At 28.4% G+C, this 18,148-nt stretch overlaps 3 protein-coding genes across 5 annotated transcripts in view; 1 reads left to right on the forward strand and 2 right to left on the reverse strand.

The window, feature by feature from the left end:
- The window catches only part of LOC132949764 (glutathione S-transferase-like), a 261,004-nt gene that overhangs the window by 222,700 nt on the left and 20,156 nt on the right, over positions 1-18,148 (reverse strand). The gene's annotated exons all lie outside the window — the stretch shown is intronic.
- Positions 1-18,148, reverse strand: part of LOC132949763 (junctional adhesion molecule A-like) — a 349,991-nt gene that overhangs the window by 128,035 nt on the left and 203,808 nt on the right. The gene's annotated exons all lie outside the window — the stretch shown is intronic.
- On the forward strand, positions 685-11,261 carry LOC132949653 (uncharacterized). The gene is made up of 9 exons (XM_061020641.1): positions 685-868; positions 994-1,120; positions 1,943-2,069; positions 2,190-2,299; positions 4,267-4,469; positions 6,744-6,866; positions 9,715-9,880; positions 10,671-10,763; positions 10,851-11,261. The coding sequence occupies exons 1-9, from the start codon at positions 789-791 to the stop codon at positions 11,001-11,003; spliced, it is 1,182 nt and encodes a 393-aa protein (XP_060876624.1). The 5' UTR covers positions 685-788; the 3' UTR covers positions 11,004-11,261.

Here is an 18,148-nt window from a genome sequence, read left to right on the forward strand (position 1 = left end):
ACCATAAGAACATATCAAATAGTTGATCATTAAATTATATGAAACCGCATATCTACTATGTTTACATTCTAGAGCGCCGATAACATAATATCATATTATAATATGGCAAATATTGATCAGAATAGATGATATTTTAATGGTCGATATTATTATTGTAACACGACTTTATCTATCACAGTGGTTCTCAAACTTTTTGGTTCACGGGAGTTCTTAAGTTGCTTAACAAAAATACATAACTAATATAGTAACATATATACATTTGCACATACTTTTTTAAACTATACAATATATTACATACATAGTTAAAAATACATTATACGTACATAGTTAAATATATATATATTCATATTGTATTTTTTTATTTTTTTTTCAATCGCTTATTAGAAAAATTCGATTAATTGACACATTTCACCTTGGTCCCAAAGCGTTTCTAATAAGCGGCTTCTATACTGTATAAGAAAACCGAAAAGCTAGGAACATCAGTCTAAAAAAAATAAATCATGATTATTACTATAAATAATATTTAATTCGGATGTTTCCTACTCTCCATGAAATCGCTTGATCCCTCTTTCAGAACCCTAAGGACCCAATGAGCACATTTTGAGAACCACTGACCTATCTAATTATGCTAATCTACATAAATATTTTGTCAGAAACACACTATTCTACCGGTACTTATGGTTTCAGAATATTATTATAACATCATATCGTTTTGAACTATCAAAGTGTATTCATTTCGGTTTTTTCGTTTTGTGTGAAAAAAATATATTAATAATAATAAATTAATTATGATGTACAGATTAATGTTGCTTGTGGTTTTCTATAATGTGTTTTGCACTATTGCGGAAGTTCAAACGAACGGCTATCGGTAATACCAACAATAATATTTTTATTATAATATTAACTGAATCTCGTTTAGAATATAGAACCGTACCAATAAAGTAGGTACCTAAGAAATAATTGAGTGAAAAATATTTATTTTTTACTTTTTAGTATACCAATAGTTAGACGAAAATCACCGTTGCAGATGTTAATTAAAGATCCCGATTACACGAGGAAATTAAATATTCAAAAAAATCATCCGACGAACGAGAATATTACACTATTCAAATATTTGGACGTAAGTGTTATTCCGCATTGTTACGATATTCAAAATTGTAAAGTAAATATTTAATACAGAATAATGTAAAAACAAAACTAATTATGACGTTAGCGTAAAAATAGAAAACGGAGGAAATCAATACACCTAATTGTTTTCTTAAATACTTTTGAATTGCATTAATTGTTTTAATACAAATATGACGTTGGCCAATCTAAATTAAAAATGTAAATACGAGCTAACGTCATGATACAATTTATCAGAATGTCAAAAACTTCAATTATTTTTATAATATTACTATAGTTATATACTTATATAAAATTGTTCGTTGAAAAATAATGTATTAATGAATAAAAGTACAAACGATTTTGTAATACCTATACTATTATTGTTCCATATTCGTTAGTAAAATATTATGATAGAATCGTAATATTGTTCAGTGTTGTGAAAATTATTATTAGAATACGAACAAGTCTACGAATATATTATAAAAGTTAATATAATACTATGAAAAAATCATCTTAATCATAAACTATATTATAATATTAGTTTTTTTTTTAAGACTAAAATCAGTATGTGTTGGTTCGGCTCAATTGAAATCAGTGTACTAGGTAAAATCAAATTTGGCCCCCCTTAAAATAATTATATTATCATAGTTTTGAAAATTCCACCCTATGTTGCCTACTTGAGTCGGGCCTGCAGGGTATGTGTATGCAATACAAGAATAAATTGTAATAATTTATGATGTATTTATTTATTTCCCGATGCCCTGTTCAAAAGTTATGGTAATTTTAACTCCAGCTAGTATACTAAATTAATACAGATGAAAATTGTATTGATTAGAGTGAATATTATGCGAACATATTAGTGGGAAAACCAGGACAGAAATTTTCTGTGATTTTTGACACGACATGGGGTGACATGTGGATACCGTCAAAACTATGTTCAAAAAAAATATATCCGATTTGCAGTAAGTTCTTAGAAGTTGGTTCATATAATTTCATTTAATAATTAATACACTGAAATACCTCTAATACGTATAATAATCTTTTGATGTTCATTGTATATTAAATTATTATGTTACACAAAGACACGAAAAACTTGTATGATCCTGATATTTCGTCGTCGCACAAGTCTATCGATCCAGCACCGTTTGATGTGGATGGATTAGTAGGAAATTTAACATGCGACACAGTTGTGGTAAGTCATTATGATTAAGACATAATATTTAAAATAATACAAACCGATGATGGTCAAAGTATTCCAACCTCTTATTATTTTTAGCGCATAATACCTTTATTATGATATGGGCGAATGATTATTTGTTTAAGACTTCCAAGTAGAATAATAATGCGTAACAGAAATACATTATAATATACTAAAGAAGTGAATCAGTATAAATAATAAATATTATAACAAATTAAGTCATGAACGGGTGACCATAATATTTTATTTTACGATTTTTTTCTACTCACCGTGAACCACATCACCCTGCAGAAATTATGATAAATTGCGTTGTTTAAACTCGATACTATAGACTGTCATTATTATCCTTTATTTTATCGAAAATTGATTAATAAACCTTGGGGGTTGAGGTGTCACCGTGGAAATGGTTAGGTAGGTAATTATTTAGTTGCATGGCCTTTAGCTAAATCGGTAAACCTCGTTAAAAGCTGATTGTTCCATAATAGACGATGGCGTAGAGATATTTGATTAGAAATGCCCTTTAAACATCTTCAGTCTACTTATACTATGCACTTAATACGATCAGGGCAAGTACGCCGGTATATAACAAAATGTTAATATTATCACGACATTGGCTATTTACGCTAAAATAAACACTGTATGTTGTTTTTTTTATTATTCATAAATTATTAATCGTTGACAGATAATTAATATTGCGCACTATTAATTTAAAAACAGTATAAACACGATTATTTATTGCATTTTCAAGGATTTGAAGTTAACATTTTGACAAATTCATGAATACTTGTATAATAATATTTGATACCTAGTTGAAAATGTTAAAACATTTGAACTTTAAAAGCTAAGTCTTGAAGATGTAAATATAAGACTCCTCAGAAATTGTTCTGACAGGAATAGAAATCTCATAAATATTTTAAAGACAATTTTGTACAAAAATGTAGAGATTTAGAGATTTTAATTTAGAGATTTAAAAACGATTTATCAATATTGAATCCATTTTACGATTTTTCTTCATTTCTTTTTATTCAATAATCCTTTTTGAGGGACTTGAAACCATTCGTTAATGACTATATTTTTTAAAATATGTTGATTAATGTCAAGCTATTGCCTATGTATTCCACGAACCCATGTGATTACACCCATTGATTACATATAATAGTATATTCCATCTATGATAAACCATTCTACGGTAAGGCGGTATTGAATTGAAAGTTATTAATAATGATATACAAATATTGTATGTACTATTGTACGAATCAATGACATTAATGATATTTGTAAAATACAATTAATATGGACAAATAAATTAAGTAGACTCCAAGTAATATAAATTAATTAATTTTAAAATATCCATACGATAGAAGCTGAAAACCGTTTCCACTCAGAATCTTTTTTCATATCCAATTATTTATCATTGCATTTACGTTCATCACATTAATTTTAGTTACTTACTCAATTACGGAGCACAGAAACACCTTCTATTCAGTAGAGTTACTTCCCATGAATTGTAATTGTAATTTTATTTTTCACAATAAATTAAGTGTTTATATAATTAGTTCTAGCTTTTTGAGCTTTTTATCACGACACTATTTATTTATTCAATTTTATTGTTTAATTTGTAATGTTTAAAATGTTTAATTAGGTATAATAGGAATTATATAAAACTATAGTTTTGAGACTAAAAGTATTTTATAAAGATAAATAAATCATAATGATATTAAGTTCATAATAAATTATTCATCAGTTATATTATAATGAATTCCTTTATCTAAAATGGATAATATTTAGAAATTAATCAGATTTCTAACGCATGAGTGTAATTATAAATATAATAATCGGTACGCTTTAAATAATTTCAAAAATAATAAACATATAAATTATTATTTATGGAGATTTTTAAAACAATTGTAGGGTCATAATTATGTTTAAACACAATTTATAATAATAATGTATATATTTAGATGGGTCATTTAAATGTAAGTGATTTAACATTCGCTGCAATCAGTGAGATACCGAGTGTTTCGCAATATCAAATGATGCACGCCGATGGAATAATTGGTTTAGGATACAATATCTTGGCTAGAACGACAAACCAAACATTTTTTTATAAGCTATTGGAGGATAAAAAAATTTTGAAACCAATTTTCTCAGTATACATGAACCGGTAAGCAATAAATTGAAGTATGATATTATAATAAATTGTAAAACGAAAGTTACATAGCGATTGCCACGTATTAAATATATAGGTACTGTACAAAATTTAAGTGTGTGTAGCTACAAAAATATTATAATTCATATTGTTGTGCAGATTGGACATTTAAATGTATTTATCATCATTTTGAATATGCGTAATCTAGAATTTAGATTGAGCCGTTTAGATTTAATATTATATTTGACCTAGGTTAGTCTACGGTCGAGAGTTACCCCGAAGTATTTAACTGCTTATAGCATCGGAATTTGAATGTCGTAGAGGAAGACAGCAAAGTAAATGTCTGAGGGTATTTGTGGTATGTATGGATCGATTGATTTTTAGCCTCCGTATTGTGCAAAAGTCTTCTACGGAGGTTTCCTGAGGTTTTGAAGGCGGTGAGAAAAAATATAGAGTCTGGGTTTTTGGAGATTATATTCTAACTTTGTCATCAGCGCAGTCGGCACCCAGCGTGTGTGGAGTGGTGGGTTAACCAGAAGCTTAGTTACTATGAGGTAAGAGGACAGAATTCCACCTTGAAGAATACCCGCAGAGATTTTGGTTATACTAGAAAGTAGAAAGTGTTTGCCAAAACGAGTAATGAAATATCCAACAGAATGATAAGATTTAATGATTAGAAATAGTAGATTGTATGCAAAGATTTTTTTTCAACAAGAGACCGTTGTGCCAAATCCTGTGAAATGCCTGTGGGGTATCAAAAAATGCAAATGTTTTATGAGATATTTGTCGAGTCCATACGAAAATGTATCTAAAAACTTTATGCACTTAACGTATGGTTAAGTGGATACTGCGGAATCCGAACTAGGAGTCGGAAAGAATGAAATTTTTAATTTACCTCGGTAGAATTCGTTTAAGTACTTATCTATACGTCAAGTCTTTCAGGGAATGGTTTATATTTACTTAATATGAATACAAAAAAAAATAATAACATAATAATATAATATTTAATATTATATTGAAGGCCATTGAACGCACAAAATAAAATATGCTTAATGTTTATAAAATAGTTGATAATAGTTTTAATTTAAATATTGTTTTAGAAGGTAATAGAATAATTTACTATAATAGAATAATATTGTAAATCAGTGAATGTAAATTAATGTTACTAGGTAATTAATATAGGTAACACATTGTGTGTATGTTCCGTATTATTAGATATATTACCGTATAGCATTGCTCTATGAAGTCGAAAATTCAGTCAGAGCCATACACAGGTATAACGGTATAAGTTAACCAGACCAACGATTTTGTTCTTGAATATTCTTTGCCTAAGCCTAGTTGTTAGATAACTAACAATTTCTCTAAGAAAATTATAATATATCAGTAACATATTAATACATTGATATATATATATAAACATAATATATATTGTTCAATCAAGTTATCACGGGATAGATTAAAATATTAAAACTTATAAAAATAAATAAAACTAATACATGTAACGCTTTAAGAAAATATTAATTTACAAAAAACAAAATGTATTAAATTATATTTTTACAGTCAACATCAAAACGTAATCATATATAAACAGGGCCAAGCATGCTCACCTCAGATATAGGTTTTAATAAAAGATTTATTCTAATTTTTTTTTTTTTAAATATTCAAGTATATGTTATTAAAAATCATATTTTTTGAACATTTGTTTTCGTTCAAAATTGTAATATGTACACACAGCATATTTATCTAAAAAATCATCTTCTGAACAATAATTTACATTAAAAAAAGGGCAGAGCTGCATTGAGAGCTTATTCAGAAAAATTAATTTTGTACTCCCAAAGGAGTATCCCTTTTAAAATAGAATACATATATAACTCCATTTTGAAAATTATGAGATGTAATTTGTAAGTAAGCTTAAAAATTGCAAAAATCTGAATTTTAATATAATATATTAAAATTATAATTATGTAGGTATTACTAAAGAAAGATATAGGTGGTGAAAATGCCTGGTAAATCACTCTGTGTATATATTTTATAATTCATCACTTTTAACTTCGATAGATACAATTTATTAATTATAAAATATGCTTACACTGATCAAATGTAAATAACATAATGCCGTAGTATTATAGTAATATGAGTCCAGAAAATACAAATTAAATTGTACAAGAAATTTGAAAATATTTACAGATACGAGTTGTTTCTAAATTAGTAACAATATGTCAAATACCAAATGCAACTATCAAACTTTAGTATTAATATGTTAATACGATTATAATTTTATTTGAACAGGGATAAAACTACAAGTAAAGGAGGAATAATTTTTCTTGGTGGAATTGAAACAAAACACATCAAAGGTGAAATAACATATGTACCTGTATCAATAAAAAAGTATTGGCAAATTGAAATGAAACAGTAAGTACATGTATTTGTACACAATAAAAATAAAATCATCTTTTACAGGACTCAAAAAAAGTATTATTTGTTTTTATCTATATTACTACCTATTCATATTATAGTATGTCGATGGCATAATTCAAAAATGTTGTAAGTACATTTTTTGATGAAAATGAGTCAAGTGCATAATAGTATAAGAATAGTAATAACTGTATGTTTGCAAATATGTGGTAAGTTAAATTGTACATATTTAATTCAATAGATAGCGGACTATTATGTGATAAGTACTATAAATAAATATTGTTATTTCTAAAATGTGTTAAGCCCTATAATTGTGTACTAATAACAGTTTTGCAATAATGTGTTAAGTTCTCACCACTTACAACATTTCTATCGTCTACGAAATTTTTCCAGCCATATTGAGTGTGTGTTAAATAAATGTGTTAAGTACAGTTTTAATTTATTTATCTATAAAATGTCTTCTACTCATAAATAGTTCGCTTATATACTATTGATAGGGTAAACAAGCAGTGCATCACAACTATTCAATTTGGTTTTATTATTGCATAATCTCTTCAGTGATGCATACAAAATTAAAAAACTGAATTGGCTCTACTGTAAAATTCATTATTTTTTACATACAACGTTTTTGAATTAAGCCATCGATGTGTTATATACACTTATACAACGCAAAACAATTAACATAATAGTTTAAAGCCACAGATATTAAATATACTGTTGGACTATTCATTTTTCTGTAAATTATCAAACATTTGAATTCTTAAAAATGTCGAATAAATTTAAATCGAAAATTAAAAGAGTAGTTTTTGTTTTATTTAACTTAGTGTACAAACGATAATGGGTTTGGAAAATATGGAGGCAGAAATTGTTTGAACATTTTTGTAATTAACAATTTATAAGTACAAAAAAAGGTTAGTTTTCATTTTAAAAAATATAAGTTGTTATTGCCACGGGACACTTATTAATTGAAAATATGGTTCTTAAGAACACTTCAAAACTCCAAAAATAAGTATTGCTAATGGTACATCTGTAATTGCCTAATTATATTTGAATTAATTTAATTCCTGAGTTTGATAGTTTTATACGAAAGCTATATAAAAAGCTGTGGAAATATAAATTGTTAAACCGACAAATATTATCAATGTATTATCATTATCAGAACTATATACGACATACGTACCTCATTAGTATTATAATGTATAATAATATACCTACATATTTATAAATTGTACTATTAAATAGAATACACAAATTATATTTTAACATTTTTAACCATATTATCGTTTGTAATCTGAATCACGAGGATTAATATTAATTATTATAACACATTTTATGTGTATTATATTATATGCTTATATTTTAGTTTATAATTAAATCATACAATACATAGATGCGTAAATGTAAATTAATAATATAATAATTTTTAAAAGGTACTCGATTTAAAAATGTTCAGCGTACAACCGTAAAATTATTATAAAGTATTTTTAATCTTGAAAAGCGAACATATTATTATACCTCATACGGTTTATATGTGTCTCGTTTAATCATATTTTAAAATTACTTCCTGTCGTTATTTTTTTTTATTTTGAATCGTCTGTGCTTATAATCGTATTATAATAATATTAAATAGAACATATACATATATTCATTATATATATAAATTTAAATATTATTTTTTTTCAAGTATACGTTTGAATTCAAATTTTAGATCAGAGTGGACCAATAAGTTAATTGATTTTACAATAAAATGTCGTTTTTTGAGGTTTTTATCACGTTTTGGACCAGAATATATTTTCAATCTTCAATATTAAGAGTAGCTTAGGGAAGATAATTTTATCTAGTTTAAATATTTAAAATTATTGAAAATTAATTTTTTTTCATGGCAACAATTCTGAAAATGTAATACGAAGTTCCTCATTAGCTGTTCTATCAGAAATTTAAAAGTTTCACAAAAACATTGCACAGTTTCTTTTTTGGAATTTGAAGTTAAACTTACCACAATATTTGATTTTGATTGTAAATAACGATTTTTCTAATGACAGAACTCCATTTGTAACCCCCTTATAGAAAAATAAATTATTATATTAGTAATATAAATGAATTAATTTTAAGATGTCCACAAAAATCGAGCCCCAATAATAATTTTTGCTCAGAAACGATTTTCATATAGGTAACTGAATTCATATTAAATACATCCATTACAGTGACCAATTAATTTACAAGGTAATCAGAGTGATTTACTTGGTTTATTTTTAATGATCCCATGTTTAATATTAAATATATTTATAATAATAATGATTATAAATATTATATATAAAAATTAAATCATCGACCATGATGCAATGTGTTATATATTTTTAAATCTGTATTACATCATGGTAAATAATTTGACTACGCTTTATGCTCATAGAGTATTAAACAAAAATATAGTAATATAATTTGTGCCTCAGCGCTGTGCAGTAGCTGAAATCAATCACTCGACGTGATTGAGAATATAAGCAACGGCCGCTGCCACTAGTTTCCGGATGGGTGACCACCCGGGTTCGTAGTGCGCAAAAACCTTACCACACATTCACGTGTTTCCAACCGACTGCACCAATCGTTCCAACCCTACTGTACCAACCTCGCCAACCTAACAGCCTAATGAAGACCTCAGTCTAATAAACTATTAAGTTATACCATTAAGCCTAATAAAAAAAAAATATATAATTTATGGATTTGTTTTTAACCGGCCTTGAGTCACATTAAAAATTGTATAATAGACATATCTCAAAATAACACATATTTGATGTTTCTAACGATATTGAAAAAATTCATAGTGTTAATATATTGTATACATATTTAGGTTTTCAGTAAATGTGAACAAAACAAATTCAAAGACATTTTGTGGTAATCATGGATGCCAAGTGATATTGGATACCAGCTCGAACGCAATTGGAGTGCCTAATGAATACGTACTTGCCATAAACAATCTAATCTCAGCTACTAAGTATTTATATAACAGATACGAGGTAATAATAATTAAATTTGTTAGCTTTGGGGGAGTCTTGTACAACCTCTAAAATAGTAACGTTTCGTGTATCTAGCGGTGGCCTGTTTTTGATGAGATGCTAACCTATTCACAAAACAAAGACATTGAGAATTTAAACTCTTTTAACAAGATATATTTAGACATATCATATTATTAATATTTATTCATAGATAAAAAGCCATGGAAAAAGACTTTCTCGTGGCCTAACGAGAACATTAAAATAATATAATATTCTGATTGTTTTGACTTTTGGATTGCAAACAAATATTATTTGTACAAAACCATGCCTATAAATCTTGATTTCTCGTAAAGTATAATAATATCAACTAATGATATTATATTATATTATACTAGCATTAACCTTTCACTAAATTTGATTTCAAGATCTAAACATTTTAGAACTCAATATAAAAAGGTAAATGAAAAAAAAAAATAGTAAAGTAATTCTAAAGAAAAAAATAATGACTAAATTACTCATTCAAACCGTTTTTAGAATTATTAGCCGATAAATTGATCAATTGGTATAACTATGAATATAATATAGCCCATAGACGTGAAGTACTAAATTCTTTAAGGCGAAAAAAAAACGATATTGTGCGTGACGTTTCGCTAATGACATCTAAATGTTATGTACTATGATAGGTGTTCCACGCACACTATACATAGAGTATAATATTATATATACAAACCTGAAACCATTTACAGCCACTTTAAAGTCTTAACCACATTAACTTATTAATATAAATTTTCTTGTATACTCATATTTAAAGGTACCGTGTTCAAGAGTGAATAAGTTGCCAACAATTACTCTCAACATAGGTTCTCGGGATTTTCACATTAGTGGAAGAAATTATATCCAACAAGTGAGTTTGAGTGTATGACACATATACATAATAATGTTTAAAGTTTTGACAGGACTTTTTGGAAATTTTAAATATCATGGTTTTTAGATGGAGAATGAAAATGGAACGGTTTGCATAACGGCATTTTGTGACTCAGAACTGCCAGACGGACTTTGGTCATTAGGAGGTGGATTTTTGTCAAGCGTTTACACCACGTTCGATTTGGAAAATAATAGAGTCGGAATAGCGGATTTAAAATAGAAACAATATATTTTTTAAACATCTAGATGACATTAACATTAGTTACAACTATGTAGTTACCTATACACCGTATTTGAATTTTGAATTTTATTTTATTTTAGCACATTAATATTGAATATAATATTTACCCACCTAATATATCGATTGCAAGTTGAAGATGTATTTAATTATGCATTTATAAATAAATAGCTAATATAAGATATTATTGTATAAGCTCGGTGAACTTGAAATAAACATAATACACAATAATTTGTCCCTTGTTGTTTAATAGTAAAACCTTACACAGAGTTAACTGTACATTATAATATTATCCAGCCTATATCTGGAGTTTATCTATACTTAATGTATAAACGTATTTGTTATGATTTAATACGAATACTTACGCCGCATATACGAAACAATAGTGTTTCATTTATATTTATTCACAGCTGAATTCGTTATTTTAAAACGATTTATATTTTATGATATTTCATGGGTTTATGAAGTCCAATCAAACAGGATTTATGTCGTAAAAAACGAACTCATTTTTATTTTATTTCAGTTTACTATATCTTTTAATCATGTTTTTGAATCGATCCAACTTGAGACTCACACACACACACATAACGCGTATAGTTATAATGTGTATCAACACGTCTTTACGATTGATAAATATATACAAAATGGACAGAGGCAAGGCACTTTACTCTTGAAATATCAAGATCGTGGTGCGAATAGTAAAAACACCCGATTTCTTGGAGTCATAAACAGCCTAAACTTTTTACACACGTTATATTATTATAATATTATCTTCTATTTAAATGCACGTTGTAGACGATGTTAGGGAAATTTAAGATTGGCGACATCTGGGTACACCATCTGCTTCGGTGACATTTTAATATTTGCTTTATATTATTATACCCATTTTGAAATTATTCTGTTGAGTAGGTACCTATACAATATATTCAACGATCACTCAATAACTCGAATTGAAAAAAAAAACAAGTGTAATTTCAAGCACATTATTATTGTAATATCTGAAATTGTTTGGTAAAAGAAAACGATAACTATAATTATTGTCAGTATAATATAACTATCAGTTCTTTGACGATCTGAGCAGAATCCAAATACATATTTTATATTTCATATCGGAAATAATGTTTTGAGCTAAAATGGGTCTCATTTCTTCATTTATGGAAATATCGATAGATTGTAATATATAAATTGGAATTCCAAACAAACTTTTCAAAAGAAAATTACTTAGGACAAGTAAGAATAATGTCGTATAACGATAATTCAAACTTGAAAACTTATTCTAATTTATAATATTTGACCCGAGAAAAATCTTTTTGTGTGAACAAACGTTTATTTTCATTTATTTAATACGTGTACTACACTTTTGTGAAACTTTTTTTTTATTAGTTTGACCTGTTTAGACGTAAAAAAAAGAACGCCACAATCACTTATTACAACAACAACAAATGTTCATGGAATACATAAATATATATTTTTTTTCATCCGTATAAAATGAAAAAAGTGTGAGGTATTACCCTTATTCCGAGTAAAACGGATGGTTGTCCGATTAATCCGATATAAAATTAGCTCGTTCGTAACAAAATTAATTCGCACAATATTATCATAGACGACAGTTCAGAATTTTTTTTATTGAGTTAAGGCTTCAACATCCATGGTCACTAGCCTAAAGGTTATTTAGTAGGCTTTTAAAGTAATGGAGGGTATGGTTGGTCGGAACACGAGGATTTTTCACTAAAACCCGGGCGGTCACCCATCTGGGAACTAGTAACATTGGCTGATGCTTGACTACAGAACACGTTTGTGACTGAAGCCAATAGATACATAACTGTATTATTGGATTTTAGATATGTATGGCTCGTTGTGTATCTTGGTCATCTGAACATTTGAATTATAGGTATAAATTATATTTCACGTATCTTCACCATCATAATAATAATATAATTTGGACATTTAAATCCATATTTATAATATAATTATATGCCCATGATTTTCAAAGCATTTGTTTTGAAAAAATTTATCTTTAAGCAACTCGTTTTAAAATTGATTAAGACAATGTTTTGCCATGCAATAGTTCAACGGCTGTAAAATAATAGACGACAATATTAATATTAAATATTTTGAAGAAAAATAAAACCTAATTAAAAGTCGTAACGTGCGTAAACATTAATTAATTATAATAGGTGACGAACATAAAAATGTATATAAAGGTCGTTCAACGTATCATATTATAAAAAAAAAATTATAATTTAAAAAAAATAACAGTTAACATAGTTTAATGTCCGAATTCAGAACGACTTTAGAGAGGTTCGATTAAACAATGTTTTGCGTGTATTATTCAATACGAAAACCATATAAAACTGCGAATCTCTTCCGCGATCATTGAAAAAAAAACAACAAGTCATCATTCATAATATATTATGGTATAAAACAATCGGCTATAAATAGTCATAACATTATAATTATGCAATATGTAAACGAAAATATACCTAATACGCGTATGTATCAATATTGTAATAATTATTACACTAGTAAAAACATTTCAGACGACACTGGATTTTAATGACTATGACGTAAAACCAAAAAAATATCAGTAAAATTACCGAGCTTTACATCCCTAATAAAATTATAGTACCCTTAGTTAGGTGCGCAACAGTCGTGAAGGTCGGTAGTCAGACACCTGTGACGATCTGCATAGTTATTAATATAATGTTATGTGAATGGATATTCCAAAATCGGGGTTGTTTTTTTTTTTGTCAACACCGTTTTGTTAAATTTTTTTTTCGTGGTTGTGTTTGATTTCGACGTATTGCTTAACAGTAATTAGTGTTGCAATGAATGATAAAATATCTAAGTAGTAATATAGTGAATTACATATTATTATTACAGTCGAGTCTCAGTAACTCGAATTTTTTTCTTGCCCCTTGAAGTGTTTTTAAGTTGTGTTGAGGTCAAAGTTGTGTTGTAATTCAAGAAATACGTAAGTCGAATTCGTTTTTATTCTCCTTGACATTTGAGTTATCGAGACTCGATATTATTATGAGAGATTTGCAGGTTATTATACGTACACATACATAATATTATGCAATGTGCGTACCTACAATGGCTACTCGCGTGAACGACATGACGTCTATGCTGTAGTTGTTGTACTGCTGTCTCGTTCTCGTTGAAAATAATAATTACTATTAGAATTAATTTTGACAGTTCAACCCAGTATTATAATAGATACACTCGCCATGGCGATCAATATTATATAATTAATTATTACTCTGCAGTGTCCGACCAGTGGAGCGCACTATCGGGGACCAGCCATAATTGATAATATGATATGCAAACAGCTATTCAGCACAGTGATTTTAAGAACCGACAAATCCGGACACTATGCCGCCGTTAAATTCGTACCTATCTGCTTCTGCCATCGATAGTGTTTAAGCACTGCATACTGCTGCAGCTGTACTCATTTAACAGTTTTGAAGTGTTAGGATGAAGTCGGGCATACCTATCAGGCTCATTGCTCACCCCCATTTTATCCTAAAGAATTAATTATTCAAAATCTGACTATTGGAGTTTTTAAATAATATAATCAAATACCACTATTTCGAATTCTTGATTTTTGTTCGTACTGCTTAAAGAGTGTCCTAGTGTGGCGATGCAAACTTTAGTTTTTAAATGAGAACCCTCTTTTGTACCGCAAAATATTTAGAAGAACATTTTTTTCAAAATTATGATTTGCTTATTAATTTAAAATTCGAATGAGTAGTTTCTCAGCTTTAAAGTGTTTATACTAAGAATAATAGTCCTTAAAAATGGTTTTATAGAATCAACATACCTCACAAAGTCCCAAACCCATTATCATAGACTTAGTATATATTGCTAAGTTTAATAACTCAAATACTACTCGTACGCATTTTAATTCTGATTTGTGATCTTAATACAAATTATTCACTAAATAATTTACAGTAAAAAAGAAAGGGGGGAGGGGTCTTATTTGAAAACAGAAGTTTGTATGTCAAGAGGACATCCCTTAATAATAGTACAAAAACCCTCAAAATTTCAAAAATATAGTCTAAGTATATTGAAAAATGTTAAATTATTATTGAAATAGAAAATGGTGGTTAGTGTGATTTTTGAACCACTCTGTTTAATAATATACCTACTAACAATGACTCTTGTATCGTGTTCCAGTCAATCTCCACCGTATATGAATGCAACACAATAATTGTGGGGTATCCATACGTATATAGTCGTACAACACGTGTTTATGTTTATATGGTAATAATGGGTTTTGGTTTATATACTCCAATGTTTGGTGTGTCATGTTTCAGAGTGTAAGTTTTAATAAAACAAATGTGTCTACACTTCATGAACAATATACTTTAATGCCTTTTTTTTATTTTACATTTTCGATTTTATTTTTAATTTGTAAAATGTACCACGTTATCTAAATCACAAAAAAAAAAATCCTTATTATAAAAAAAAATGCCATAAGGTCTTCATCGTATTGTTCATACGTTTAATTACCATTACTGTTACAATCGTAGATTATTTAATCATTTAAAAGGCTTCAATGATTGAAGTTTTTTAATTTGTTCTTTGAGTTAATTTTTTTTCATACATTTAGAAATATATTTATTCTAATAAAGTTTATTCCAATTATTGAACACTACTTAAACCTAAAACATAAACGTATTTAATATTATTATAAAAATAACTGTAGTTCGAGTATAAGGGAGCCAAAAGCTTAGGTCCCTGCGTATAAATAAACATTAAATACTTTATAATTTTCTCGACGTGTATACTGCGAATAATCTGATTATTTTTGTTGTATACACCCACATTTGGCTCGAATGTTATTATTAAATACCTACCTACGCACCGTACTATTTCGGCATGTCTAAAGACATCGTCGGTAAATATTATATTGTACGCAGTAGGTGCGCTCGTTTAAACGCGAAATAAAATAAATTATGATAAATATTATTCCGTTTGCAGGTACCTATGCATCGAATTCCATCCAAACGAATGCATCGCATATTATTGTACAATATATATGTGATGCATACAAAGTATAAGCTCGCCATAAATCTTTCCCGTTAACTCCCGTGCATTATGGCTTCAAATAGAATATACATTTTTTTTTTACATAGCTTTGCACCGCACCGTGACCATAATATTTTTCCTATACCTATACCCTATGTTACAGTATAGGTATACCTAAATGTCGATGGTAAAATCATTGAATTTCTCTACGGACTGTCACGACGCCGAAGACGAAAATTTGAGAGGCAAATTTCTTCTGCAGCCTCGGCAGCTGTTGCCGATAATAATAGGAGCTTCCTGCGCACTTTCCGCACAAAAGCGTCGACGAGGTCTCAATAATGAAGATCTCGCGAATTTAATACTCGGAGGTGTGTTTGCCCTACGACGGAGTGAAAAAAAATATAACACATGTCGATATACATACGTCGTGTACCTGCGACCTATGTGCGATGCGAGTATGGTATTTAGACATTTTTTCTTTTCACTTGACTTTTACTTTTTTGTAAAGTGAGTTCTTTTCCTATAAGAAAAACAAAACCTTTGCCCGCATGCAGTTACGAATCTAGGGTTTTTTCGTGGTGGGTGCTATGTCAATAATAAATCTCCTTAGGTACCTACCTACTTATCACGTACAACTTCGGTGTATGAAAACCAAATTGACCTATTTTTTGGTAGCTGGTGTAGTCTTGTGGTCTACAACTAATACGCTTAGTCCTACGTGATAACTGATATCTATAAGTCATTTATAATAAAAAAAAAGTTAAATATGCGAAATGATGGGTGCATCAGTAACCAAGCACCCCCTCCCCACCCATAACTCTGCCACTGCACGCATGTGCAGACGGCCTTACATAACTACGTATAACAATCTGTGACCGAATTGCTAATGAACTCTGGTTAAGATCCTTTTTACCGTCGTATAATTGACGAATAGCCTTTGGCCGTTTAATCTTCAATGGATAGGTAACAACAATTATTCTATCCGCTATAAGTAGACTCTTACGTTATTATTAAATGACGAACATAATATGTGTATTTTGAAACAAGCTGAATTATATCGTTTGGAATGATTTTATATTTTATGTAAGGAAAAATATTTATGATTAAAATATTTTTTACTACTATGATAAAATAACGTAACATAATTACAAGCATGGAGTGTTAAGTTATATTGATATATTGTTTTCGAAACTTAAACAAAAAAAAATGTTGGTGGATTTTCCTTTCGGGAGGTAGTGAAATGAAGTAAAAAATGTATAAATAAATGTGGTAAATTCGTTGAGAGTTACCATTACACACGCCATGGTCAGAGTAGAAATTAAAATATAAGGTAGACACCATAATAGTAAATCCACCTTCACCTTGTGGTACACAATAATCTTATTTTTTTGTTCTAATAAGTTCTCTTTCAATAAAATAAAAAAATTCTTTGTAACCATGCGACGGATTAGTGGACTTACACGCTGTTATTACTACAGTCGTTGCATGAAATCTGATCGAACTGCTAGGTACTTAGATTTAGATCCTTTGATCTTAGTAATAATTCTAATTGACTATTAGTCTTTTGCCCATGTTTAATGGATAAAAAATTCTATCCTGAGTTAATATACGCGTAGTATACTCACGGCTAGTGGTTTCAAAAGTCCAATAAATAATTCTTTTGAACGTTAAATTAACAATTTCCATAAATTAATTTATTATACTGAGTGCACGTTTTTTTTTCGTTTGATTTGCGGTAGCTTGTTCTATACAAGCTTCACTTACCGCCTGCTGAATTCAATCTTTTTTTAAACTTTATCCATGTATTGCGTTAAATAGATGAATATTATTCGGTAGAAAAGCCGGTTGAAACTAAAACTACAGATTTTACGTTTGATTTTAGTAGTTATTATTAATGATTGTAGGTTTCACATAATTAACTACTAGGTACCTAAACTCAGTAAATACTTACAAATATTGTTTTGTTCTTTTTTTGTGAAAACCATTGACTAAATGGGCATACTTTAACAATTGTTTGTTATTATCATTTTTATCACTGAGTTTATCCAGAGTATATTGATAAAAAATCAATAATAATATCAAAAACAAAAGAC

This window comes from Metopolophium dirhodum, chromosome 7 (assembly GCF_019925205.1).
Source record: "Metopolophium dirhodum isolate CAU chromosome 7, ASM1992520v1, whole genome shotgun sequence".
NCBI classification, from domain to species: Eukaryota; Metazoa; Arthropoda; class Insecta; order Hemiptera; family Aphididae; genus Metopolophium; species Metopolophium dirhodum.